We start from the raw sequence: 27,670 nt of genomic DNA on the forward strand, positions 1-27,670 counted from the left end.
ACATTTCAACTATGTACTTTGTAATTTGAAACATGATGGGCTCACCATATCAACAAACTAACCTCACTAATCTTGATCTTTGAAAAAAAAAATACTTATGAGATTAAACTGTGGTTTTCGTCTCTGTAGTTTGTCCAAATATGCGGTCTTAGTCTAATAGTTTCAAATCTGCGATTTTCTTTCCTATGGTTTCATTTCACTTGCAATTAAACCCGGCCCCACTATCTCCGTTAAGCCTGGTTGTTAAACCCATCAGCGTACCCCTCACCTGAGGGACAATTTGTCCTTTTTTTCCCAAATAAACCTCAACCTTAATTCGCAAGCCCCCTCACATGAGGGGCTGAGGAGTATTCGGGAACAAAAAAAGACAAAATTTTCCCTCACGTGAAAGGCACGCTCATGGCTTTAACGATCAGACTTAACGGGGTTAATGGTGTCTTTAATTGCAAGTGAAATGAAATCACATAGACGAAAATCGCAGATTTAAAACTATTGGACTAAAACCGCAGATTTGGACAAACCACATGGATGAAAACCGCATTTCACTCTACCTATGATAAAAAGTGTAAGAAAATAAAATCTCCATCTGGATATATAATCTATAATTCCAAATGAGCGTGGTGTGATAGCAAGGTGTCTCCTCTCTATCTTAGAGGTGAGGGGTTTAAATCATAATGGAGTTATGTTTTCCAAGAGGTAAGTACTAAGTGTGGGAGATGTCTTAGATACATTATAAGAGTGAAAATTAATGACCAAGATGTGATAAAAAAAAATAGAAAATAAAAAGTTCCATCTAGATAATCTAATCTCGAAGGAACATGGTGTGGTGGTAAGATGTAACTTCTCTATATTAGAGACGAAGGATTCAAATCCTTCAAGGTGTTGATATATGTGGTTTATAGAAGTAGAAAATAATAAACAAAATGTAATGATTTATAAAAACTTTCCATATGTAAACTAACACGATAGATTTCCAAATTAAGATGCTCAAATTATCATATGTCACAATGTCACATCCAAATTTTGGATGGAAGCGAAAAGCTGACAATAGAAAATAATGGACGAAAAAGAAAGAAATGAAAGGTAATAAATTCTTTTGTCTTGTTTTCGACTTAAAAGTTAGGAAGATATTTCTTTTCATAAATATTTTAAAAAAGAATAATTCTTGCAGCATTTCTATAAAGGAATGAACATTACTGGTTACAAACTAGTCAACAAATCAAAAGCGGTTCAAAAGTTTTAATATAAACCATTAAAAATATTATTTCGTGGTTCTAGATTAACTTGATAATCTAATAAATATTATTAGTTATTAGCGAGTGAGGAGATGTGAAGGTGCAGAGTCGTTTAAAAATATTATTTCGTGTTTTGTTGATTGGGCCGTATTGGGCTTATCTTTTAATCAGTTGGGTTAAGTTACTGATTGTCTAATTCTGTTAAAGATATGGGCTTGGGAGTTATGAGATGGGCTTGGATAAGCTTTGTTTTGATTAAACTTGGATTAACCTTGGGCTCTGCTTGGATTAAACCTACTGGGCTTGACATGATCCAGTTGCCGGTAGAGGTGCACAAATCGGGTTTTTTAAATACCCGGGTTCGGGTATGGAACCAGGTTCGGGTATGACCGGGTATTGAAAAATCGGGTATTGGTAATACCCGGGTAGGGTTTGAGTCCGGGTATTGTCTCTAAAATCCATACCCTATGCATCGGGTTCGGGTCGGGTATAGAACCGGGTATTCTAAAACCGGGTATTTGAATACCCTATTTCCTATTGAAAAACCCTATTTTTGGGTTTTTTTGGCGGCTTTTTCCGGGTTTTTTCGGGTATAGATTTGATTTTTTAAGGGGTTACAATTTTTAAGGGTATTTTTAGGTATTTTTCAGGTAATTTCGGATATAGATCGGGTATTTGAAAAACCTGGTTTCGGGTATTGGAAAAACCCGGTTCCGGGTATGGAACCGGTTCCAGGTTTCGGGTATTACCGGGTATAAATCGGGTCCGGTTCCGGGTACGGGTTTTGGTACTAAAATGCATACCCTATCCGTACCCTACGGGTAGAGTCGGGTACGGGTTCGGGTATTAAAAACCCGGGTATAAAAAAAAAACCGGTTCCGGGTATTTTCTTTGGGTCCGGTTCCGGGTTCGGGTTTTTTGTGCACCTATAGTTGCCTGAGCTCGAAATTGATCCAACAATCCCTAAAATTTTTTATTATGAAACAAAATATAACGTTTACATCAATACAGAAGGCAAACGAATAATAAGTTGTGCTTCAAGCCCGTTTTGAATTGCAAAACCCAAAATCGGTTGGTTCAACCAATTATATAGTCTTTTTGAAAGGATTCGAACTATTTTGGATGCTATAACTGCTTAATAACAATCGATGTCAAAAATCGATTGGTACAGTTTTCATATCACGACATACAACAAAGTTAACGGGTAACAAATGAAAAGGGCTAACTTGTGAAGTTGTCTTCTTTGAAATTTTACCATCTAAGTTTCACAACTTTATAAGTTGACTCCTCAACTTAATAAATAAACTTTTGCTATTTATATGTTGGCCCATTCAAGGGCGAAGCTTTATGGGGACCGGGGGTGACCTCGGTCACTGCCGCTTTTTCGGTTAATAGGTAAATTTTGTGATTTTTGTTTGAAAATTTTTATAAGTATTGAGCGTGGTCACCCCCGAAGTATTTCTCCAAAAAGCTACCGGTCACCACTGAATTTTTTTTATAATATCCCAACGTTTGATTTATAAATATATATATATATATATATATATATATATATATATATATATATAAGTTCAGGAGAGAAATGTGATAAATGAATATGAGCCACTAGTTTTATTTTATGTTTTAAATGTTTAAAAATAAATGAAAAAAATGTAAATGCAACAATAAATGCATTCACTCTCTTCAATTAATACAACTAATATAACCATAATAAATCCCTCTTTTTTCAATTAATATAACCATAATAAATCTTTTTTTTTTGAACGACCAACTAAGTAACGCCGGGTACTCCGTACGCGGCCCCCATTGGCTAAAGGTAGCCCGAGCCGGCCACAAGTCCGGACGGACGGAGCCCCTAACGGTCCACCTATTGAGGGGTTCCCCAGATAAAACCTGGCCCCTACGCCCGTCAAACGGCACGACAGCGAGGAGCCGGTAAAACCGGGTGAGATCAGGACTCGAACCCTGGCAAGCCAGGGTCATCCCTCATATCTCTCATATAAATTGGTGATAGTGAGGTTTGAACCCCCTAACTCTCACTAGTAAAGTGAGTGCTCTGCCATTGAGCCATTTCCAATTTATACAATAATAAATCCTCTCTAATTAATAAATTTCATAACATAATATTTTTTTTAATTGATATACTTAGAAAAATTATTGTTATAAATAAAAATAAAAAAATTATCATACAAATATGTTCATTAAATATAAACAATAAATATACAACCTACACAAAATTACATAACCTACACTTGTTTTGAGCAATAAAAACGTACAACATACAAAAAAGTATACAACTTGCATATGTAATTCGACATCAACAATTATATAAACTAGACAAAGATACATATATCCTATACATGTGTAGGTTCTATGTTTTTCGTGTGTAGGTAATATGTTTTCTTATTTTTAGAACAAGTGTATATTATATGTTTTTGTGTAGGTTGTATATTTTTTATTGACATTTAATGCTAACATATGTAAGATAGTTTTTTGTATTATTCATCACAATATGCATACGTGTCGATTGATATTGATATATTGAGTCAGAAGAAATTGGTTTTGAATAGAAAAAAAATTTAATGTATGAATAAATTGTATTTGTGTAGGATAAAATTTTCGAGTGTAGGTTATATGTTTTTCGTGTATAGGTTATACGTTTTCGTGTGCGTGTGTAGTTTATTGATGCTAAATTTTGTGCGTCGGTTATATTTTTTTGTGTGTAGGTTATATGTTTTCTTATTCTTATAACAAGTGTAGGTTATATGTTTTTGTGTAGGTTGTGTATTTTTTTGTTGATATTTAATGCAAACACGTGTAAGATAGTTTTTTGTACTATTCATCACAATGTAACTACGTGTTGATGGATATTAATATATTGAGTTGGAAGAAATTGGTTTTGAAAAAAAGAAATTTTAATGTATGAATAAATTGTACTTGTGTAGGATAAAAATCGAAGAGAGAAAAAATAAGTTATAAAAATAAATGAATTCTTAATATTTTCCAATTATAACAATTTGATTATTTATATTAAATAATAGATAACTATTATATTTATTAGTTATATTAATTGAAGAGAGAGCATGTATTAATACTTTCTTCGTTTATCTTTAAGCATTTAAAACCTAAAATAAAACTAGTGGCCCATATACATTTTCTCACATTTCTCACAGTAATCTTATTTCTTTCCAGAACCATCCCCTATATATATATATATAAGGGAGATTTCAAATGAAAACCCCTTTGAGTTTTAAGAACTCGAAAAAACTCAGTATAACGATTTTTTTTCCGATTTTTTTTACAAATGCGTAATATATATAGGTTGCATACACGTAAAAAATTTACATATTTTTTAAACACCGAGTCGACTTTTTACACATGTAACGGACGTAAAGTTAGTGTAACCACTTACATCTTTATTCTCTCTCACACCTTGATTTTTTTGCCAGATTTAATCTCAACCACATATTCCAATCCATTTAATTAAATGTGTGGCATAGAATGGAGTTCTTAAGTTCTTACAACTTAATATGATTTTCAAAAGATCTCTCATATATATATATATATATATATATATATATATAGGGTAAGGTTAAAATAAAAACCCACTTGAGTTGTAAAAACTCTAGAAATCTATTCTCAACCACATGTTTTTAATTAAAGTTTAAATCTTGTGGTTCACAATTAAAGTGAATAAAAAATGTAAATATAAATATATATTTTCTATCTCCTGAAAACATATATAAAAATTAGTAAAAAATAGCAAAACAATTTTTTTTATTTTTCAATGTTTTGTATTAAATGTTACAACATATATTACGTGTGCAAAAAAACGATATTAAATAAGATTTTCAAGGGTTTTCACAACTTAAGTGAGTTTTCATTCTATACTTCCCCTATATACATATAGGGGTGGATTAAAATAAAAAGAGATAGTTTTCTAGAAAGACTAGGAATAAATCATAGCTATTGGATCATGCTAATCAATGGTTGATATTTCAAATTACCAAAAACCAACATAATTTCCTAGAATTATTCTTTCACCATAGGTTATAATATCACATGTCAAAAATCTAATGGTTCTTATAATTTATAGGAAACTCCTTATTATTATTTGAACCCATATATATATATATATATATATATATATATATATAGGGTAAGGATCCTAAGAGAACTATTGGCAAATTAAGAACTTTGAGAACCATTTTGGACCACTAAAAAAATATTTAAAAAATAATAAAACAAAAAAAACGAAAATTTTAAAAAAGTAAAAAAAACTAAAATTTCTAATATTTCATTTTGGTTTCATTAAAAAAAATCGAATTTTTTTTTTCTTTTTAATTCGTATTACACATATGTATGCTTTTATTTAATCTCTAGTTACGTAATGTACACATATGTATATTATCATTTACCTTAAATTATACATATATGTATAGGAAAAAATACGTGTGTACATATTATACATATTTGTATAATAAAAAAACCGATTTTTTTTCTTTTTAATTCGTATTATATATATACACATATGTATACTTTCATTTACTCTCTAGTTCCGTAATGTAAACATATGTACATTATAATTCACCTTAAATTATACATATGTGTATAGGAAAAAAACATGTGTGTACATATATGTATAATTTAGCTAAACCGAGAATTTTTTTTTACATTTTTTTAGAAACCGAGATGATAAATAAGAACTTTGGTTTTTTTACTTTTCTTTTTATTTTTGTGTTTTTTTTTGTTTTATGATTTTTTTTATTTTTTGGGTTTTTTTGTGGTCCAAAATGGTTCTCATAGTTCTCAATTTCCAAAAAGTTTTCACATGATTCTGATTATATATATATATATATAACCTCGTATTTTTATAAACAAATACTAGTCGAATACTAAAAGCTTTGTTTCTATAAAACTCATTAAAGGGGGCTATTAATTTGTAATAATGATACACGTGTTTAAACAAAAACATAAAAAAACGGGATTGTCATTGGGATAGGGTTTGGTAAACATCTACCATTCATTCGGTTCAGAACTTAAATTCACTGCCTTACGGAGTCACTGAAGACCGCCGGCCACCACTAAGCACACACCGTCGTCCGCTGTTGTCGGCCACCATCCTGGAGACCAGTAGCCACCACACACAGGAAAACGCCTTCAACCTTGGAGACACCACGCACGTCGCAACATAAAGTAACCGCACCCTTCTCTCACATTATCATGAATAATTTAGGTCTTTGTTGGCTAAAAAATTATCTAGTTTATATTATTATTTTTTATTATAAGAACAATCATTTGTACGAATGAAAAAAATTAGATATTTAGATATTATATTGTTTGACCCGACCTAAACCGGATCAGCGACCCAAACCGAATCATCACCCAACCCGAACCGAAAATTTTTAGGTACGTGACTTCAATCACCGCTGTGACTAAGCTCAAGCTTCGCCACTGACGCCCATCAACTTAGTAATTATACTTTGGCCTTATTTAAACTTTTGTTGTTTACATGTTAGCCTCTCAATTTTGGTAAATAAACTTTAGTCTTTGGTCTTCTTTGAACCTTTCACACGCATTAACTAGTTGGCCCCTAACATTTGGTAGCATTAACTTTTGTCAAAAAACTTTTTATCACTCATATAAAATTTTACACTTTTACAATAGAACTTTTTGATTTTCCGCTTTAGAAACTTTTAGATTTTCAACTTTTGCCACAAAACATTTACCGTAAAGTACCAAACCAGTACCGTCCAATGTCCCGTTGTGTCCCCGCTTAAAGGCGCAGTAGCTTTCAAGCATGTAATGCTTTTAACATGTGCCATCACAACGCGCGGATAAAAATACTTTGTTCATCTTTAATGTGTATAGCGTAATTGGTGGGGGCATGAAAAATCAAGTAAACCTGCTATTTGGTATGGTTTTTTAAAATCAAATGATCAAAGATATTTCTCACCATTAACATTTGCATATTTTCTAGTTTGTGGGTCAGACCTAGCGTTGGACAAAAGTAGGGATGATAATGGGTTGGGTTTGGGACGGGTTTAGGCATTCCCAAACCCATACCCAATTATTAAAACTCGTCTCAAACTCGTCGAGTTTTAATCGGGTAATTACCCGTCAGGTTTCGGTGATACTCATCGGGTTTCGAGTTTTCTATCAGGTTTTGACAATATTTCATCTCCCGACCCATAAATTACATCCAATGCTACAAAAATCCATTTATTCTTTTATCCGTATAGTATTAGAATAGTAAATAAGTGAATTAAACAATGGACTAAAATTGGTAAACTAAATGTGATTCATATGCTGCACTTAAGCAGGATGACCCGGAATATATGCGGCAGATGCTTATTAGTGAACTAAATGAAGTGATGCTGATTACTACCTAGCAAACAAATAAAAAGATTAAGCAACAACTAAACAAAAAAGTAAAAAGATGGAACTGCAACTTCAAGTAATAACTATGGATATATATACAACCATCAAGAAGCTTATATAGAAAATTAAATAAAACTGAGCTAACCATAATTGAGTGAAATATAATTATAAATTAAAATATACTATATATAAATGTATATAAAATTTATATCGGGTAAATAGGTCAATGTTATCGGGTATATGGCAAATCCCAAACCCATGAAAAATTTCAAAGCTAATCCCAAATCCTAATGGATCAGGTATTACCCGTCCCAATTAGAGTTAACCCAAACCCATCTTCCGTTTTTATTTCTACCTTTTGCTCTTGCCACCTGATATTATGTCTAGTTTCTTTGCAGTTTTGACAAGTCATTTTTCTTGCAGTTCCAATCTTTTTGTTCTTCTATTCTTTTTCTAAAGGGTCTCTTTTCCATTTCACTGTCGATCTACCGGGCATCCGTCTTTCTTTTGAAGGTAGGGGTTCAATATCATCTGTTTTAGGCCAATGCATGCTTCCCTTCAATGGTTTGATACAATGTTTATATGCTTCCTTAAACATGTCTTTTGTAAACCAATTGCTGACATAATGCTTCCTTAAACATGTCTTTTGTAAACCAATTGCTGACATAAGTTTCTGGTTTATGTTGATGAACCCTGAAGCTGCTACCGAATGAACACAAGGGATGCCTGACAACTGCCATGATCTACACGTGCAAGTTTTTTCCCAAATCTTCACCACATACGCATTTTTTTTTCACTCCTTACTTCAAATATGTCGTTACCGCTAGGAGTAACTTCATAGTGCCTACATCATCAACCAAAAGTCTATTAAAAATCATTACAAGATAAGAAAAGGATAAAAATTTAACCATTACCTTTGTTTCTTTTTAATATCTTCTAGTTTTTTTCAAATTATAGGGCATACTTCATGTTCAAATCTTTCCGATTTTTTTGCCATTAAGAACATTCTACGTATCACAAATCTTCTAATATCTTCTAACATACTGATAATGGGCTTCCTTCGTGCGGTTCGTATGCGCGAATTAAAGCTTTCACCCATTCCATTCTCGAATGCATCACATGCCCTAGTGCCCTACCAACTTCAAAAAAAGCTCTTGACCAAGTAATCATACTCTTGTAGATCAGTGGTTGTAGGAAAGTTATTTGTTTAGATGGATGTTTTCTGAAAAATCATGGTCAGTTACTCTCGGTTGCTGGAAAAGACGCAAATAATCATATTTTCCTTTAGCATGGGCTGTTGTGTCTGTTGAAAATAAAGAAAACTGGAAATGGTTTCTTAATCTATTGCGGGATGACATTGAAATGGAAGATGGACTTGGATTAACTCTAATTTCCGATCAACATAAGGTATTTTGTACTTATTGCACACTTGTCTATTTGTTATTTATAACTGATATGTTATGTTTTTGTTATTGATTAGGGAATTATAGAAGCCATAAAGGATGTATTTCAAAATGTCAAGCACAGGCAGTGTACAAGACACATTTATACTAACTTTCTAAAGAAATTTCGTGGGCTTCAATCTAAAAATTTGTTTTGGGCTGCTACAAAGTCTACCGTAAGCAATGGTTTGAAAGAGTTGAAAACTAGTAGCAAAGGTGCGTATGATCATCTTATGGAAGGAAATCCGATTACTTGTTCAAAGGCTTTTTTTGAAGTTGGTAGGGCATGTGATGCATTCGAGAATGGAATGAGTGAAAGCTTCAATTCGTGCATACGAACCGCACGAAGGAAGCCCATTATCAGTATGTTAGAAGATATTAGAAGATTTTTGATGCGTAGAATGTTCTTAATGGCGAAAAAAATCGAAAAGATTTGAACATGAAGTATGCCCTATAATCAGAAAAAAAAAAAACTAGAAGGTATTAAAAAGAAACAAAAGTAATTGTTATATTTTTATCTTTTTCTTATCTTGTAATGAATTAATAGACTTTTGGGTTGATGATGTAGGCATGAAGTTACTTCTAGTGGTAACGACATATTTGAAGTAAGGAGTGAAAAAAATGCGTATGTGGTGAAGATTTGGGAACAAACTTGCACGTGCAGATCATGACACTTGTCAGGCATCCCTTGTGTTCATACGGTAGCAGTATTAGGGTTCATCAACATAAACCCAAATACTTATGCTAGCAGTTGGTTTACAAAAGACATGTTTAAGGAAGCATATAAACATTGTATCAAACCATTGAAGGGAAGCATGCATTGGCCTAAAACAGATGATATTGAACCCCTATCTCCAAAAGAAAGACGGATGCCTGGTAGACTGACAGTGAAATGGAAAAGAGACCCTTTAGAAAAAGAATAGAAGAATAAAAAGATTGGAACTGCAAGAAAAATGACTTGTCAAAACTGCAAAGAAACTGGACATAACATCAGGTCTTGCACGAAGAAGAAAAAAGATCCACAACCAAAGGTGGCAAGAGCAAAAAGCAGAAATAAAAAGGCAGAGTCAAGAAATGTGACCCATGAGGGGGTAGAGTAGGCGATTATACCCGGTTGTGTGCATTTTTGGTGTATTTAATCTCTGTTTGTGTGGTATTCGGTGTATTTTGAACCATTTGGGCTTATCAAAATCGTTTGGATTTATTTTGGTTTATTTTGACATGTTAAGGTTTTTGGTGTATTTTGATCGTTTGAGCATTCTCGATGTTTGTATATACTTTGGTTTATTTTAACATGGTAAAGTTGAAATTTTATCATTGTTTAGTCATGTTCTTGTATAACAATATAACTAAAAGGATCATAATTTTTCATATTTTTGTTAAAAAAATTGATAGTTTTTTGCAATTTTTTTTGAAATTTTGAACATTTTTGTTTTTTTTTTTTTTGAAATTTTAGCAATTTATTGCAATTTTTCGAACTTTTTTGCAAATTTTCGGAATTTTAAAATTATTTTTCGCAATTTTTACTAATTTTCGCAACTTTTAAAAGTTATTATGTAATGTCAAAATATTTAAAAATTAAAAAAAAACCTAGATTATCAGCTATGCAGGTAAAATATATAGGACTGGAACAAAATGAAACTTTAATTACCTGATTGGAATAAAATATTTTGAGTGGCTTGATTGGAACAAATCTGAAACCTGATTACTATTCTATGAAGTAATCCCATGAAAACATGGGCTGAAAAATAATTTCATAAAACTTTCAACAAACAAAAATAGAGAGACACGAGCCACGGCTCTCACAGCCACCTTTGATAGCAAAGGCCACAACCATGTCGAACAGACAGCAACGACAAAAGAAAAATTAAAGGAAAACCTATGATCTATACGTATGTACAATGTGTCCCCGAGGTAGCCTGAGAAAGTGAAGAACTGAAAGATGATGTCATGTTAGGGGACGACCGAGTAGCAGAAAGAGACACGAAGAGATAGACAAAGAGAATGCTTGAACCCTAAAGCTCAGTAGGATAATTACAAAGAAAACATATACAAACGACGACTCTTAGTCATGATAAAAAATAACTACAATTGATTGTTAACGAATATATTTAGATCCAAAGGAATCTGCCACCAACTCCAAAATCTTAACTACAACGATTGATTAATTGATAAAGTTGATGGATAGCGATCGCATAGCTTGCACTCCTTATTTACCTTGAGTGCAAAGTCCATATCATAAATGAATGCAAACCTGGACCCAAAACTAATGTTATCAAGTGAAATTGCTCGTGTTATTATAATACGCCAAGGGTTTCATTTTATGTTTGAAGTTGTAAGTTTAATACACCAAACCCTTAATCTTCGGTCACAGATGAGTATAATAGCTTCTTTGAATAAATAAATCGTTAGCATAATTCGAACATGATGTTTTCATAAATTATATACCTAATTACAAAAATTGTAAATATTTTTAAAGTAATTTTACCTGTCTATCTCCATTCTTTTCCATCCATGTATTGCTCCAAGAATTTCAAAGCTGATACAGTCTGCTTCTGGAATCTTCTTTGCCTGCGAGTTAGCGCATCAAATAAGTATATTTTCACATCAACTATTCTACCAGCAACAAAATTAGGGGTCAAGCGCTTAAAACTAAAAGAAAGTGCTGATGTCAGATACCCTACTACTAGAAAATATGGCAGCCCGGAGAGTGCCCACATCCCCGAACCCACCCCTATGAGCCCCTACTTGATAGTAGAGTCGATAAACGAGTTGTGTTTGTGTTGAACCCGAACACAACACATGTATTCATGGGTTGGCATGGACACAACCCATTTGACCCGAAAAAATTAATTTCACCTTTTTTACATGCTAATACCTTAAAGTTCTAGATTTACATATTACTTTTATTTTTTGAAAACAATTATGTTTAAACTATGCCATTTATTTTTAATATTGTAAAATTTGACATAAAAAGTACCCCAATGGTTTTAAGTTGCTATATATAAAAAATTAAAAACACATTTAAAAAAAGCTAGAAATTGAAACAAATGAGTTAAACGAGTCAACTCGCGAATCCGCCATGTTGGCAGAAGGACGAACCGTCCGTTTAGCTACACCCCCATAAATGAAGTAATTATTATCCTTCATGCCCCGTTTTTTTTCCCATGGGGGCAAAAGCATATGATTTACTAGAGACAAAGCATAAGGCATATAACTGGTATGCATAGATCAGAATCTTTTTTTTTCTTTTTTCTTTTTTTAAATTGCATTCTTTTGGGACAACCCAAAATAGCAAGACGGTAACACGATAAAACAACAAACTTTGAAACTAATCATAAGAAAGACAAATAGAAGAGCCTATTACCTTCAAAAGCTCCCGTCATTTTGTTACCATAAAAACGTATTTCACGTTGACAGCTCTTTGTCCTGAACCAGAGTTTCATTCTTGAGTTAATGGTGAACTAGTATAAAAAAATTATCAGACACTAAACCACATATTATGTACATAAGAAGTCAAGATTACCATGATTGTGGACGGATGCTTAATTAGCAAAGTGAACTGCTGATTAAAAATTCTTACTTCACCTTCAGATGTGCTAAACATACTTGATTTTCAAACCGATAAAAAGCTACCTTAGCGTCTAAATTTAATCCTCTTAGCCTTTATGGTTGATAATGCTACCATCGTTCGTGCCCCCGGCTCGATCCCCTTTGATATCATCTCATCAACAAGTGTTTCAGCCTCCTGCTTACGTCCCATAGAGCAATAACCGCATACAAGAGCAGTATATGTCACAGTATTCGGTTGAAGACCATTATCAATCATTTCATCAAACAGGTTAATCGCATCCTGCAAGTTCTCTAATTTACAATGTTTATCAATCAAAACCGTGTAACAATAAACATCACGAGCCAATCCCGCTTCTTCAATTTCACTTGAAAGTTTCATCACGTCCTCGTGTCTCCTCGTTCCATGAAGCAAAACCGTATAGCTAACAATATCAAGTTGAACACCTCTATCTTTCATGTCATCGAATAGATCATACGCATCCTTTAAACGATTCACCCTGCAATAACCGTTTAACATCATCGTGTAGGTAACCGCATCCGGTGTAAACCCTTTCTGAATCATTTTATCAAAAACCCGTCTGCCCATTCTCATATCTCCGACACGTGAACACAATGATATGAGTTCACTGTACATTATCCTACAAGAACCGTCATCTGATGCATCGAGTTCTCTATATAATGCAAAGGCCTTTTCAGTATCATCTTCTGCACAAAGACGAGTTAAAAGCTTCATGCACGAGGCCCGTTTATTAACAAGTGCGTGTTCTTTAACGAAAAGATCCCAAGCTTTATTAATATTGTTTATTTCACAGTACCCATTCATCATTGCAGCATAAAGATCCAAACTTTTCGGTTCTAAACTATCCAAATAGAGTTCGGCTTCTTCCACCTTACCACCTTTACATAATCCCTCAATAACCAAACTATGTGTAAGAGTCGTGCGTTCTAAACCATGGGCTTGCATGTGATCTAAAATCCCAACTGTGTCTTCATAAAGCCCGCATCTTGACAGCCCGCCAGCAAGCACATTAAAAGTGATTACATCCGGTTTCAATCCATTACTCGTCATCTCCTTAAAAAGATCAAAAGCACTTAACGGATCTTGTTTACGACAGTACCCATTGATCAGAGTGGTATAATGCATAACATCTGGTATCATTTTCTTACCTTTCATTTCTTGTATCAAGAACATAGCCTTGTCCATTTTCCCTAGTTTACATAACGCATCAATCGCGATATTAAACACGACTTCATCAAGAAAGATTCCCGATTCCATATACTCCATAAAATAGTATACAACTTCATCATGCATACCTAAATCACACAAACATTGCAATATCGCGCTCACTATCACACAATCAATCTTAATCCCACTTGCTTCCATTTCCTCATGAAGAGCTAACGCCTTTCGTATGTCTCTCTTATTACAATACCCTTGAATTAACGCACAATAACATAACACATCAGGGGCAATATTGGAACTTTTCATATCAACCAACACACTTTCAGCTTCTTCTACCTTCAACTCTTTAACAAAACGTCTAATAATCGAAGCATAAGCGTAAACACTAACCTCCACGTTCGCCTGACGCAAACTTTTCACAATCTCGTACGCATAATCCGGTTTTCCGTTCGAACAAAGCCCGTCAATATACGTCCCATAAGTAAACAAATCACATTCCATCCCAACCTCTCTCATTTCTCGAAACACATCAAACGCTTCCTCCAAACAACCCTTCCTACAAAGCCCCTTAATCCGTATCCCATACGTGTACACGTCCGGAACCAGTCCTTTCCGCTTCAACTGCTTATAAACTGACTCAAACATATCCAACTTCTCCCACCTAATCAACTGGTTCAACAAATAATTACACCCGCGTGTCGACAACACCAATCCACCCCGTTTCATTTTGTATAGTGCATCTATCGCGTCATCAAATCTTCCTACGGTCGCATAAACCTTAACCAACACATCCACAGATTTTACAAAACTATTCGCCTTCGAACCGACGGATTGCAGCCGAATCTCGTCAACCAAGGCTTCGAACAAGTCAGATATTGAAAAGCTAAAAGACCCACCATTAACATCATCAATAACATCCAAGAACATATAATACAGCTTCATCTCCTTACCATACTCACACAACAGTCTAATAACCGCAATGTAGGTTACGACGTCGTGTTTGAAGCCGGATTGATTTAACCAGGCGATAAACGAGAGTGCACTTCTGGGTTGTTTGGCTAACTTATGTAATGTTTCGGTGACGGTAAATTTGTCGAATTTGGTGGTGGTGTTATCGTCGGAGTGATCGGGTGATGTGAATTGGGGGAAAGATGAAATTGGCCTAATTTGGAGGTTAAATGAGTGTAGAATTAGATTGCGGAAATGGGTTAGCCTGATTAACGGAGAACACATGTGGGTTTGGGTTGAATTGCCGATTGAACATGAAATTGAGTGGGTTTGAATAGGTGGTGTGATCAAGAATTGGGTCAGAATATGATAATAATCAAGCACCTTGTTTTGCTTTTGGGTTTAATTAGTGGAATTGGGTTTCAACGGCGGAGGTGCGATGGTGACGGCGGTGGAGAGTGGTGGTGCCGGTGAGGGTTTAAGGCAGTGGTGGTGTGGTCGGAGTGCAGGGTTTAAGGGGTTGCGGCGGTGGAGATTGGAGGCTTGTAATTACTAAACCTAAAAATTATTTAAAATTTTGAAAGTTAGAAGAGTCTATTTAGTCAAATTTAGATAGATTGTATTTAGGGTGTAAACGTGCTGAGTCAAGCCCGAGTTCAAGATTGGCTCGTTTAACTTATATAGAGCTCGAGCTCGACTCGTTTCGAATTCTATTTACGGAGCTCGAGTTCGGCTTGTGAGTGGATTTTAAAGCTCGGCCCGGGCTCGTTTACTATTTATCAATTACTTTTTATATAATTATAATTATTTTTATATTTTTTATTATAATTTTATACATAAAATAATATATATTATTTAGTTATTTTTATTTATTTTTTCATAACATTATATATATATATATATATATATATATTAATTAATAATCAATAACTATTAAATATATATTTTTAAAAAAATTATATAAATGCCATGCTCAATTAGGCTCGTGAGCCGGCTCGAGCTCGATACGTAAAATTCGGGCTCGGGCTCGTTAAACGAGCTTACTTTTAGGCTCGAGCTCGGGCTCGATTAAGCTCGAGCTTTTTAACGAGTTGATCTTGAGTAGCTCGGCTCGTTTGCACCCCTAATTGTATTTAGAATATTGGGTTGGGCTCGTAAATGGTATAGCTGGGTCTTGGATTTTTGGGTGTTTGAACTTCCGATTAATAATAATCAAGTTGTTTAGAGTATCGTTTTAAAATGATTTTTACATTCATCGGTTCATATCCTCCTTCCGATCAAAAGCTTTAAAACAGAAGTTTAAAATTAAGATAAAACTTAGCAGCTAACACTGTTAAGTTTTTTTACATAAGGGTTCTATAAGAGAAAAAACTTTAAAAGTATTCTCAATTGAAACTATTATTGACCAAATAACAAAAAGTATGAGATTTAATAAAATCAAATTTGCGAACTGGTCTTTAATTGGTTTTATAGCAAAACAAAACAATACATGTAAGGTAATGTAATGCAACTAACACAAGGATGCAAACAAGTTGAAAAACATTGAGCCCATAAACCAAACCTAAGAGATTGCTACAATCCATACAACCAACTTTAACATTGACTTCAGAAAAACACCCGACAATTAATGTATGTGACTTCGAATGCAATAAACTAAGACATAAAAACCAACTGTGAAACACTAGCCTACACATGAAATCAATCAAGAGGATGATACTCTATGCTACGTCTGATGTCAATGATATATAAATACAAAAGGTGATCTAGAAATCCAAAAAATTGAAAAGAACAAACCATAGAAGATTAGGATCAATAACAAAGAAACATTATGGTGTAAATGAGCCAAACTGTCCGTAATCAAGAAACCCTAGTCCAAGTTTTACTTGTCGAGCTCAAGTCGGCTTTCAAGCCTATAATATATTAAATATATATTTTTATAAGTAATAATTATTATTGTATATAAAAATATGAAAAAAAAGTAAATATATGGTGTTATATATATATACAAAAATAGGTTTAAAAATAGTAAATAATTTATAAATAATAAAAACAAGTCAAGCTAAGCCAAGCTTGAGCTTAAAAAACTACTCACAAGTCGAGCTCGGACTCGGCTAAGCTCATTTACACCCCTAACAAACATTGATAAATATTGACAAATGATTAAACCAGTTGATGCCACAATAACTGCACAAGCTTTGATGGTGTTGTAAGTCTACCAAAAACCGATATGGAGTATGCCAAAGAGATCGAAAGGGAATTGGGACATCTTAAATTGAAATCACAATATAAAAGTTAAAGGAAGAAAATACACAATGTGAACCCAAATGTAATCATATATAGCTTCGAGCTTTCAATGTTTTTTTTTTCTTTTCTATTTTATTCTTTTGTATATTTAACTACATCCAGTACAAGCGTCTTTTTCACGGGGTTGAATACTAGTATGCAAGTAATCAAACCGAGCCTTACAAATTTTAACATATCGTCACGCAATAACCATCCCCGTGACGAAGCGTGGCCTACATCCTAGTTATATAAAAATAAGATGGCCAAGTTTTCTATCAGACTACCGTATTGATTCAAAATGTATTTTAATAAAATTTATCTTTGAGAGAAATAAACATCATTTTTTTCTTTTCTTTCTTTTTGCTAGTTTATTTAATAATAAAAACTTTGCCACATAAATAAGATAAGCGTTGTATATGTTGTTTCTTATAGAGAAATAATTTTTAAAAAGTATAAAGTTTAGTTTGGTGAATACTTTCTAATCGTGGATATGGGTGTGGTTTGGTCAAGGGTAGCTTTGACACTTGCTTTAATCAAACCAGGGCTTCGTTGTACCAATCCGAGCACTTCTTACCACATATCTTCATAATTTCATTATTTATTCTTAATCCCATTTATATTATTATTCAGTAAAATTATACTTTCTCATTCATATTTCTAAAATACTTATATACATCTAGTTTTCTTTTTATTTATGTTCTATTCAATCAAACAATATTTTGAGAGATACTATGTAGGGTTTCAATTTTTTATTTAGATTTAAAGATGACATTCATACATGTAACGCATTGTTATTTTTTAAATTTATGATAATGGTTTAATGACACATAAAAATAAGTGTCATAAATCTTCTAATTTTTTAAAAACATGACTTTTTTTTCATGACACCGCACATATGCGCGTCGTAAATCACCGCATATCATTGTGTGCATGTCATTAAAGGCTTCTTTTTCTAGTGGTGTTTATTAGTTACCAAACTGCATAAATATTGTTTAACACATGCCACGCTTATATACTTTTGCATAATTGTCTGTCTTTCAACCTTTTATTATATATCTGGCATGTACAATATACAAGAGCTTAATTATATGATTCTCGCGAGTCGTGACTACTCGCATATGCTAAGTTGATTTGAGAACCACCAAGTATCTAGAAATCATACGTCACTCTGTTTGGAACCTCTATTCTCCAACGAATGCATCTCTATTGTCGCTACCCAACCCATGTGTATTTATCGGTAAATAAAATAATTTTAGAATTACAAAGAACGTATAGTTTACATATATATGTTCTTTAGAAGGAGGACATGATGATTGTCCACGTAACAAAAGTTAAACATCAATGTTATTATTAAAAATATATTTATGATGATGAACCTTGTATGTATAACTCTATGTACAAAATTCTTGTTAATACATAAACTTTTTTTAATAATGATAACAAGTGTCTACAAGTTTTCATTTATAATAGAAACTAACATAATAGCATAACATTTAAAAACAATAAACCTTACAAAATAAACAACGTGAAAATTATGGTGTTAGAAAATTTAAATTTCATTGAAAGTTGATGCATAACAAACTTAGTGTAGATCCTAAGGAAGAAATTCATTTAAATTTCATTTATAATAGAAACTAACATAATAGCATAACATTTAAAAACAATAAACCTTACAAAATAAACAACGTGAAAATTATGGTGTTAGAAAATTTAAATTTCATTGAAAGTTGATGCATAACAAACTTAGTGTAGATCCTAAGGAAGAAATCAACTGAAACTAAAGCAAATTATAATTTTTTTATTTATACTAATAGTTCAAATAAATGCCATTTATATTATTGGTCTACCATCTTTCCAAGTACCCACCTACCAAGTTAAAAACGACATTAGAGCAAACACCCATGTCTTTATAAGGCTTGTGTTGACTGTTGCATTTGCCTCAACAAAACAACACATAGCACTTGCAATTATCTAAGAGTAATGGCATCTACATGGTTGCAAGTGGCGGTGTTTGTGGCGGTCTTGGTGGCTTGGACTTGCCCGACACCAGTCGAGTGTCGCATTCGCAATTACAAATTTAATGTATGTATTTTCTAAAAGATTAGTTTAGTTTATTTTTTTTTGTTTGAACGGCAAATTTCATACTTCCTAGGGCTTAAACCCAGGACATTGAGTAGATTATTTAATAGTGTTAATAATGTCTTGTTTGATGATGCATGCAGGTGGTAATGACCAATACTACAAGACTATGTAAAAGTAAGCCAATAGTAACGGTTAACGGTCGTTTCCCGGGGCCCACAATAGTTGCTAGAGAGGATGACACCGTGACGGTCAAAGTCGTCAACCATGTTAAATATAACGTTAGCATCCATTGGTTAGTATTAAAACTTGTCATCTATGTTATTGTTGAGGTTGAAACCAAATCAACAAAATTTGTTAAGGCTTTTAGATTTGATAGCATTTAGTTAATATGTTATTTATAATTTTGTATGATAGGCACGGTGTACGACAACTGCGAACCGGATGGGCTGATGGTCCTGCATACATAACACAATGCCCGATTCAGCCAGGAGGAACCTACGTGTACAAGTTCACTTTAACGGGACAAAGGGGTACGCTTTGGTGGCATGCACATGTCCTGTGGTTAAGAGCCACGGTTCATGGCGCCATCGTCATCTTGCCTAAGCTTGGAGTCCCATACCCGTTTCCAAAACCCAACAAAGAAGTTGTGGTTGTCCTAGGTAATGTTTATAACTTTTTAGCGGTGTGTATGAACCGAAAAAACAACGTTTTGGTGCTATGTTTTTGTAAAAACCTAACTTATAGTTCAGTAATGGTTTTGTATGTTATAAAAACCGAACCAAATTTCTAGATTTTAATTTTTTATTTTAAGTAACTTTTAAATTTAATAAATTTGTAACACAAAATACTTTAGCCCAAATGCATACTAATAATAAGTTAGTAATAAAGTAGCAAAAATTATTTAGGTTTAAATTCATGGGTCAGCTTTTATTTCCAGCCTAAAATTTTCAAGCTTAAACGGCAAACCAATAAACCAAAACCAAAACCAAAACCGAAACCGAAAAGACTAAAACTGAATGGTTTCAAAAATCCTAAAACCAGCCAAACCGAACCGTGCACACCCTTGATCACTACTTCATCTTTTTTTACTTTTGATAATATAAAAGCATTATAAATGATGTGTGACCAGCTAACTATGAAAAATACAGGTGAGTGGTGGAAATCAGATACTGAGGCTGTAATTAACCAAGCACAAAAATTAGGACAAGCTCCTAATGTTTCAGATGCTCACACCATCAATGGGAATCCAGGGCCTGTTGGGAATTGCTTAGCAAATGGTTAACATTTTACTTCCACCTTTTTTAGTTAACCTATATCATTGAAAGTTTGAAACTATTTATTAGTTGAACTTATTAAACGGGAAAATGACCAGAATATCCATTTGAATAGTCAAAGTCAAGAAAATGTTCATTTGACCATCATATTTTTAAATTGTCCACCCCCACGTCTTGTTGAGTCACGGCTTTTAATAATTACTCGATAGAACTTTTAACCTACCAAATTCTGCCACTTGTCCCAAAAATCTTGTCGGAAGCCAAAAGTATCTTTTCGGAACTAAAAAAATCCCGTTGGAAGCTAAAGTATATCTCGTCGAACGCCCAAAATATCCTGTCGAAAAAAACTATCGATCCAGCATTTTTATGATGCATGGCAGAATCTTCTTGGTTGCGAATGTTGTTTGGCTAATGATTAAAAACCGTGCAGGTAGACGAGATTGGCGGTGAATATTTTCTGTTATGAGACAAAAACGGTCAAAAGGACATTTTGGTCATTTTCTCTTACCATAATGTGAGTGCTTACTAAATACTAATTTATGGCTCATAAATATGAATATACAAAACCAGGAGGATACAAGTTACAAGTGGATCAAGGGAAAACATACATGTTAAGAATAGTCAATGCTGCACTCAATGAAGAGCTTTTTTTCAGGATTGCAAACCACAAGCTCACAGTTGTTGAGGTTGATGCTGTTTATGTCAAACCATTCACAACTGACACCATTCTCATTGCACCAGGCCAGACCACAAATGCCATCATAACCGCCACTCAAAAAGCCGGTAAGTACCTAGTGGCGGTCTCACCTTTCATGGACGCACCAATCGCCGTAGACAACTTGACTGCGACCGCCTCTGTCTATTACTCGGGTGTTCTCACATCCACGGTCACCAAACTCGTTGCTCCACCGCCTCAAAACTCAACTTTGGTAGCCAATAGTTTTATAAACTCGCTAAGGAGTTTGAATTCTGTAACGTATCCGGCTAAAGTCCCATTAACCGTTGACCATTCGTTGTTTTTCACGATCGGGCTAGCCGTTAATCCTTGCAAGACTTGTGTGAATGGTAGTAGGGTGGTGGCAGACATTAATAATATCACATTTGTCATGCCAACAACCGCGCTTTTACAAGCACATTACTTTAATATAAGCGGTGTGTTTACAGACGATTTCCCTAGTAAACCGTTGATGCCATATAACTATACGGGCACACAACCAAAGAACTTTGCAACAAACAAAGGTACGAAGCTGTATCGACTTCCTTATAACTCTACGGTGCAACTAGTTTTGCAAGACACTGGGATGATCGCCCCCGAGAGTCATCCGGTTCATTTACATGGATTCAACTTTTTTGTTGTGGGAAGGGGTATAGGAAACTTTAATCCGAATAAAGATCCGAAAAGCTTTAATCTTGTGGACCCTGTTGAAAGAAACACCGTTGGTGTTCCCACGGGTGGTTGGACTGCTATACGATTCAGGGCGGATAATCCAGGTATAAAATCTTGTAAAACATCTTCTTTTATGTTTATACACGTTATCATTCATGTAAGACTCTTTATTATTTTTTTTCAGGCGTCTGGTTTATGCATTGTCATCTCGAAGTCCATACTACATGGGGGCTAAAAATGGCATTTGTTGTTGACAATGGAAAAGGGCCACTTGAATCTGTAATACCACCTCCAAGTGATCTCCCCAAGTGTTAGCTTGTTTTATAAGGATTTTAGAATATTATCATATTATGTTCTTTTGGTAGCCTATTCTCTTAATGGCTCCATTGAGTTGAATAATCAAGTTGTTTTTTTTTCTTCTTTATTGTTTTTTTGGTTGATTTGTGGTGTTGTGAGTATTTATAAACATGAAAGTACATCTCAAGAGGGACTTTGAATATACTTATATACTTATCCAAGTATGCAATTTCAATATATATACTACATTTTTTTTTACTTTTATATTTATGCATGATTTGGGCATTAGAGATTTATCTAAGATTGTGCTAAACAAAGTCTGTGATTATAGTAATTCATATGTGAAGTTACACCAAGTCATAAATCCACTTATGTAAATAAAAAAAGAGTGAGCTGTGGTTTTCTTCTACGTGTTTGTCCAAATCTACGGTTTTAGTTCAATAGTTTCAAATTTATGATTTTCGTCCTTGTGGTTTCATTTCACTTGCAATTAAACCCGAATTCACTAAACCGTTAAGTCTGGTCGTTAAACCTATTAGCGTGTCCTTCACTTGAGGGGCACTTTTTCTTCCCCCCAAAATACACCCCAACCCCTCACATGAGGAGGCTTGCGAATTATGACTGGGGTTTATTTGGGGAGAAAAAGGACAAAACTGCCCCTTACGTAAAGGACACGCTGATGGGTTAAACGATCAGACTTAACGGGATTAGTGAATCTGGGTTTAATTGCAAGTGAAACGAAACCACATGAACGAAAATCACAAATTTGAAACTATTAGAGTAAAACTGTATATTTGGACAAATCACATAGACCAAAATCGCAGTTCACTCATAAAAAAATTCTAGTGAAATTCATAGCATAAATGCACATGCGAATAAACACTGGTACATGTATAATGTTTATCCGCATACGTCAATTTAGAGAAAGAAACGCCAAAAAGATAGGTTACAAACTAATCGATAGTCTCATTCATCGCTCCATCAAGTAGTTAAGCACACAATTCATAGTTACCAACTATACCCAAAACTATTACAAAAGTGTTATTTAGTCACTGAACTAATAGACCGTAACAGTCGATATATTTTATAATCTTAGTGGAATGTGTACAGCCATAATAAAAGGCGAAATCCGAAAACATCAGCCAAATACTTTGTTTATCGATATCTAAAATCAGGTACAGGACATAAACCCGACCCAATGTCATCGCTACATTAATTATGCGCCAAGGAAGGTTATTTGATCACAGCATCCTACTTTAAAAAAAAAGCATTCAAGACTAACCTTCTCTACAAACAGAAAAAGTAACTAGCACTATTTACATGGCTTTGCACATAATCTAAACAAAAATAAACCCAAACTACCCACCTAACTAAATTAAAGTCTCAATGTGCCCCCATGAATAAGTATCTTAGATCTTCAGCGGTTAAACGAGCGGTTGAAGTTCCACTTTGATCTTCACCAAAAGCCGAAGCAACCATTTTCCTCTTCTCTTCCTGCATTCACCAAAAACTAATTATATAATAATAATAATAATAATAATAATAATAATAATAATAATAATAATAATAATAATAAAGCAAGACAACAACAACAACAACAACAACAATAATAATAATAATAATGCAAGTACAAACCTGGAGAGCAAGAATTCTGTCCTCAACTGTGTCCTTAATGGTGAGTCTTGACACTTTAACAGGACGAGTTTGACCAATTCGATGAGCCCGGTCAATGGCTTGATCTTCAGTAGTTGGATTCCACCAAAGATCCAAAAGAATAACATGAGATGCAGCCACCATGTTCAGACCAAGATTCCCAGCTTTTAGGGACATTATCATAACAATCACCTGCAACATATTTCATTTCTTGATTACATTGTAAAAGCACTAAACTTTATAACTATTTGTCTTAGCATTTCAACCAAAATACTATCGGGATGGTCGATCAGGGTTAAGTTTTATATCCAGTGGGTCCAATAAAAATTATTAGCTTTAAGAAGACGCGGGTCAAAGGCTGCCCAAGATGTGTTTTTTACTGATAAAATTATAAAACTATGTCCGACTTTTACGACTAAAAAGAGTAAAAAGTCACCTCAGGGTCAGTGTTGAATTCTTTAACCGCACGGTCCCTTGAAGCTAACGACATTGACCCATCAAGCCGCCTGTATTGAATACAATACTGATTAAGTGACATTTCAAAAAGATCCAACATCCGTGTCCACTGAGAAAACACGATCGCTTTAATCGGTCCATCAACACACGAGCTAGAAGACGCATCACCATTGGATCCGTTTAAATATGAACTCTGTGATCCGCAATTGGACAGAATAATCTCAATTGCAGATTTAATCTTGGAAGAACTGTAATCTTGCTGAAGAACAATAGATTTTTCATCAATTCTTGATGAACTAGAGCCGTAATCATTGGACATTGAGTTTGTTAATGTGGATTTGTTGAATACCACGTCAGCACCAATTGGGGCTTTACAGTTTGGTGATGGGCATGTGTTATCATCCCCGGTTAGGTATTCGGATACACATTGATAGCAGAATACGTGTCCACAAAGGGTAACCACTGCATCTTCTGGTGGGTCCTGTAAAATCAAAAAGTTAATAATCAGTTTTTAAGGTTTGGATAAATTGAATTTGATTATTCAGAAAAATCAGTTTTTAATGATCGGTTTCATACCATCTGCAAAAAAATGATAACTTTATTGTTGCTAACACTTTTATAACAAGGAAAAGCAATTGTTGGAATAATATATGATCTTTTTAAAAAATTCTAACAATTCTAACAAAAAAATTATGCAATAAAAAAATTGTTATATCAGGCCTTGCTAATGGCCTTACTATTGGTGGGGCTTTTACTCGGGTAAGATTGTTGTAGTTTCAACAATATATAAAATGGCTACTCAACCAGTTTATGGATTTAGTCACTTAAACCTTATGGCCTAGGGTCAACGGTTTGGTTAATGTTTCTTCAAAAATCAATTTCTGTTTCGATTTTGCAATCAACCAAAAACCAAAAAAAACAAACCTAAACCGATTTTAAGCAATTTGTAAGAAACTAAAAATGGGGTAGCACAAAAATCTTAGATTCAAACATGTAATAATGAATTAATTATTAACTAACAAAAAAAAAATTAGGCTCAAATTTATTATTTTGGGCCGTTTATTCGGCCCAAAAACTTCAAGCCCAAATGGTGAAACTGAATCCATTGTTAAAACCAAAAAAAGCTGAAGCAGAACGATTTTATTGACTTAATACTGAATTTTCAATTTTTTGTTCGGTTTGAGTCCAAACCGACCCATGCACGCCACTAAAAAAAGACGAACAAATTTATAAGATTGGATCAATAAATCGATCTAAGAATTCCGAATTATAATTTTGGAGGGAAATGAAACTCACACTACACAAGCAACATATGCTGAGATCTTCTAAAAGATTTAACAAATTGACACGCATATCTTGTGGAAGATTTCTGGCCATTTTTGTAGAAAGTCTACTGACAGATTCAGAGCTAAATCCCTTAACAAGCAACGGGTGGTCACATGCTTGTCGAAGCCGCAAAAGCATCAAAAGGATATTTGCGTAATTTTGACTCACCGTACCTGCAGCTGCCCACGCCTGCACAAATATACTTAATAAATTGAGATTCGAAATAAATTACAAATAAACCAAGATTCATAGCAAATAGTACAATCAAATTGTCATACAATTTGTCTAATAATTGATATGAACGAAAAAAAGGTACCTTAAATCGTGACCGTGATTCAGTTTCAAGCTTGACATAGAAATCTCGTTCTTCCGGTGAGAAGTCAACTGTTTTCAACTCTATTGTTTTAGGAGGTAAGTTAATAATAGGCTTGCCATCAATCAAAGTGCCTGCCCAGAAAAACAAAAGCTGATCAAGATACAAGAAATAAAATACATTTATTAACTTTGTGTACATGTAAGAATGTGTAAGGTACAAATTTGCCATTTAACTATAAGCAAAACAGAAAAAAGGGTTACAAAAATAAGTACCTTTCATTCGACGAAGCATTATAGCCTTAAAAACAGCTTGAAGTTTCCTATAACCCTGAATCGAGTTTCTTGAAATCGGGATCTTTATTTGATTGCAAAAATTTTTATAATTCGCATACGGGTCACATTTCAAAAACCTAAAATAACTGAAAATTTCATCAATATTATTCTGTATAGGCGTTCCCGATAAGCACCATCTTTTTTTAGCCCTAAGCCCACAACACGATTTAGACATTCGCGTTCTGCTATTTTTAATCGTTTGAGCTTCATCCAATATCACTCTATACCAATTCACCTTCGCGAGAGTCCCGCTACACTCAAGGGCAGAACCGTCAATTCCGTTTTTGCCCGTCTTTTTCTTTCCAGAAATAGCCTTTCGTTTCCTGTTAGCGAATTCAGAACTTAATCCACATCGATCCCCGTTTTTAACATCGTCTTCATCTTCCTCATCAAGACATTTATTCGGGACTTCTTTCGCCACGATGGCGTATGTTGTAAGGACCACGTCGTATCGTGCCAGCTCAGCAGGGTCTTTGGTCCTGTTGCCACCGTGATAGATTAGAACTTCAAGCTTAGCTTCTTCTGCGACTTTTTCTTCGAGCTCACGGGCCCACTGTCTTAGAACGCTTGCAGGACAAACAACCAATGATCCGGCTAAGGGTCTTCGGTTACTGAATCTTTGTGTTGAGCTGCCCGGTTCAGTTATTAACTTTAACTCATTATTTTGGTCTTCGTTTACAACTACTGTGGGTTTGATATCATCGTCGTCGTCGTCGTCTAAGTTTAAAGCTTCGGTTTTTGAATCGTTAGATTGATCGGTTTTAGGTTTTGATGAAAATCTTTGATTTTGGATGAGTGCAATTGTTGATATGGTTTTCCCAAGGCCCTGTTGATGGAAAATTGGAGATGCAACAAAAATCAAAACAAGTAAATGTTCACTACGGGTCAAGATGGGTTGATTTAGACCGACCCATAAACACCTTTTTTATAATTTTGGTAACTTTATATATAACTAATGTGTAAAATACGATTAGAAAACAATACTGTCATAGTAATCATCTACTTATGTGTAAAAGATGACTACAAAACTTGATTGTCACACTAATAATCTAACTTTTTGTCATAAAGCAATTAAGAAGGTTTTATGTAGTTGAATAAATTGGGCCCGTTCAACACAATGGGCCCTGTTTGACCCATTAGAGATCAAACATAGCCCAAAACAGCCCATTTATGTATGGGTCAAATTATAACATCAAATCTAACTTCCTTGTCAAAAAGTGCTCAAGTAGGTTTTATGCACTTAATACATTCCGGATGACTTTTAACCCATTCAAACCATTGGGCCTTGTTTGACCCAACAAAGATCAAACATAATCCAAATCAACCCCTTTATTCATAAACGGGTCAAAACTGCCAATAGTAATTTACACTTCACAGACTACAGACCTGATCGTCAGCTAAAATTCCACCCGAACAAGCGACACTCTTCTCCTTTTGAACCATCCATGCCAATGCAATTTTCTAAAAAAACAAAAACGCAATATGCATGTTCACTATAGGAA

At 34.1% G+C, this 27,670-nt stretch overlaps 3 protein-coding genes across 3 annotated transcripts; 1 reads left to right on the forward strand and 2 right to left on the reverse strand.

Moving 5' to 3' along the window:
- Positions 1 to 12,589: 12,589 nt before the first annotated feature.
- Positions 12,590 to 15,053, reverse strand: LOC143591070 (uncharacterized). The gene has a single exon (XM_077071386.1). The coding sequence runs from the start codon at positions 15,045 to 15,047 to the stop codon at positions 12,696 to 12,698; it is 2,352 nt and encodes a 783-aa protein (XP_076927501.1). The 5' UTR covers positions 15,048 to 15,053; the 3' UTR covers positions 12,590 to 12,695.
- A 3,946-nt stretch (positions 15,054 to 18,999) lies between these two features.
- Positions 19,000 to 22,159, forward strand: LOC143591060 (laccase-4-like). The gene is made up of 6 exons (XM_077071377.1): positions 19,000 to 19,127; positions 19,268 to 19,419; positions 19,542 to 19,786; positions 20,276 to 20,404; positions 20,972 to 21,892; positions 21,973 to 22,159. Exons 1-6 carry the CDS (start codon positions 19,026 to 19,028, stop codon positions 22,101 to 22,103), a joined length of 1,680 nt encoding a protein of 559 aa, XP_076927492.1. The 5' UTR covers positions 19,000 to 19,025; the 3' UTR covers positions 22,104 to 22,159.
- Positions 22,160 to 23,397: 1,238 nt separating this feature from the next.
- Positions 23,398 to 27,651, reverse strand: LOC143591071 (helicase-like transcription factor CHR28). Its single transcript, XM_077071387.1, has 7 exons — positions 27,555 to 27,651; positions 26,109 to 26,994; positions 25,837 to 25,967; positions 25,491 to 25,709; positions 24,175 to 24,675; positions 23,721 to 23,930; positions 23,398 to 23,579 (listed from the first exon to the last, which is right to left on the reverse strand). The coding sequence occupies exons 1-7, from the start codon at positions 27,609 to 27,611 to the stop codon at positions 23,469 to 23,471; spliced, it is 2,115 nt and encodes a 704-aa protein (XP_076927502.1). The 5' UTR covers positions 27,612 to 27,651; the 3' UTR covers positions 23,398 to 23,468.
- Between the last annotated feature and the right edge of the window lie 19 nt (positions 27,652 to 27,670).

Source organism: Bidens hawaiensis, unplaced genomic scaffold, assembly GCF_021521415.1.
Source record: "Bidens hawaiensis isolate Kalapana, Puna unplaced genomic scaffold, B.hawaiensis_p1.1 tig00039165_1, whole genome shotgun sequence".
NCBI classification, from domain to species: Eukaryota; Viridiplantae; Streptophyta; class Magnoliopsida; order Asterales; family Asteraceae; genus Bidens; species Bidens hawaiensis.

Excerpts from the sequence above, each read along its gene's own strand:
- LOC143591071 (XM_077071387.1), bottom strand. The coding sequence starts at position 27,611 with ATGGTTCAAAAGGAGAAGAGTGTCGCTTGTTCGGGTGGAATTTTAGCT. Across the intron at positions 25,710-25,836 it reads AATCACGGTCACGATTTAAG|GCGTGGGCAGCTGCAGGTAC; the intron begins GTACCTTTTTTT and ends ATATTTGTGCAG. Across the intron at positions 24,676-25,490 it reads GCATATGTTGCTTGTGTAGT|GACCCACCAGAAGATGCAGT; the intron begins GTGAGTTTCATT and ends TTGATTTTACAG.
- LOC143591070 (XM_077071386.1), bottom strand. The coding sequence starts at position 15,047 with ATGTGTTCTCCGTTAATCAGGCTAACCCATTTCCGCAATCTAATTCTA.
- LOC143591060 (XM_077071377.1), top strand. The coding sequence starts at position 19,026 with ATGGCATCTACATGGTTGCAAGTGGCGGTGTTTGTGGCGGTCTTGGTG. Across the intron at positions 20,405-20,971 it reads TGGGAATTGCTTAGCAAATG|GAGGATACAAGTTACAAGTG; the intron begins GTTAACATTTTA and ends ATACAAAACCAG. Across the intron at positions 21,893-21,972 it reads ATTCAGGGCGGATAATCCAG|GCGTCTGGTTTATGCATTGT; the intron begins GTATAAAATCTT and ends ATTTTTTTTCAG.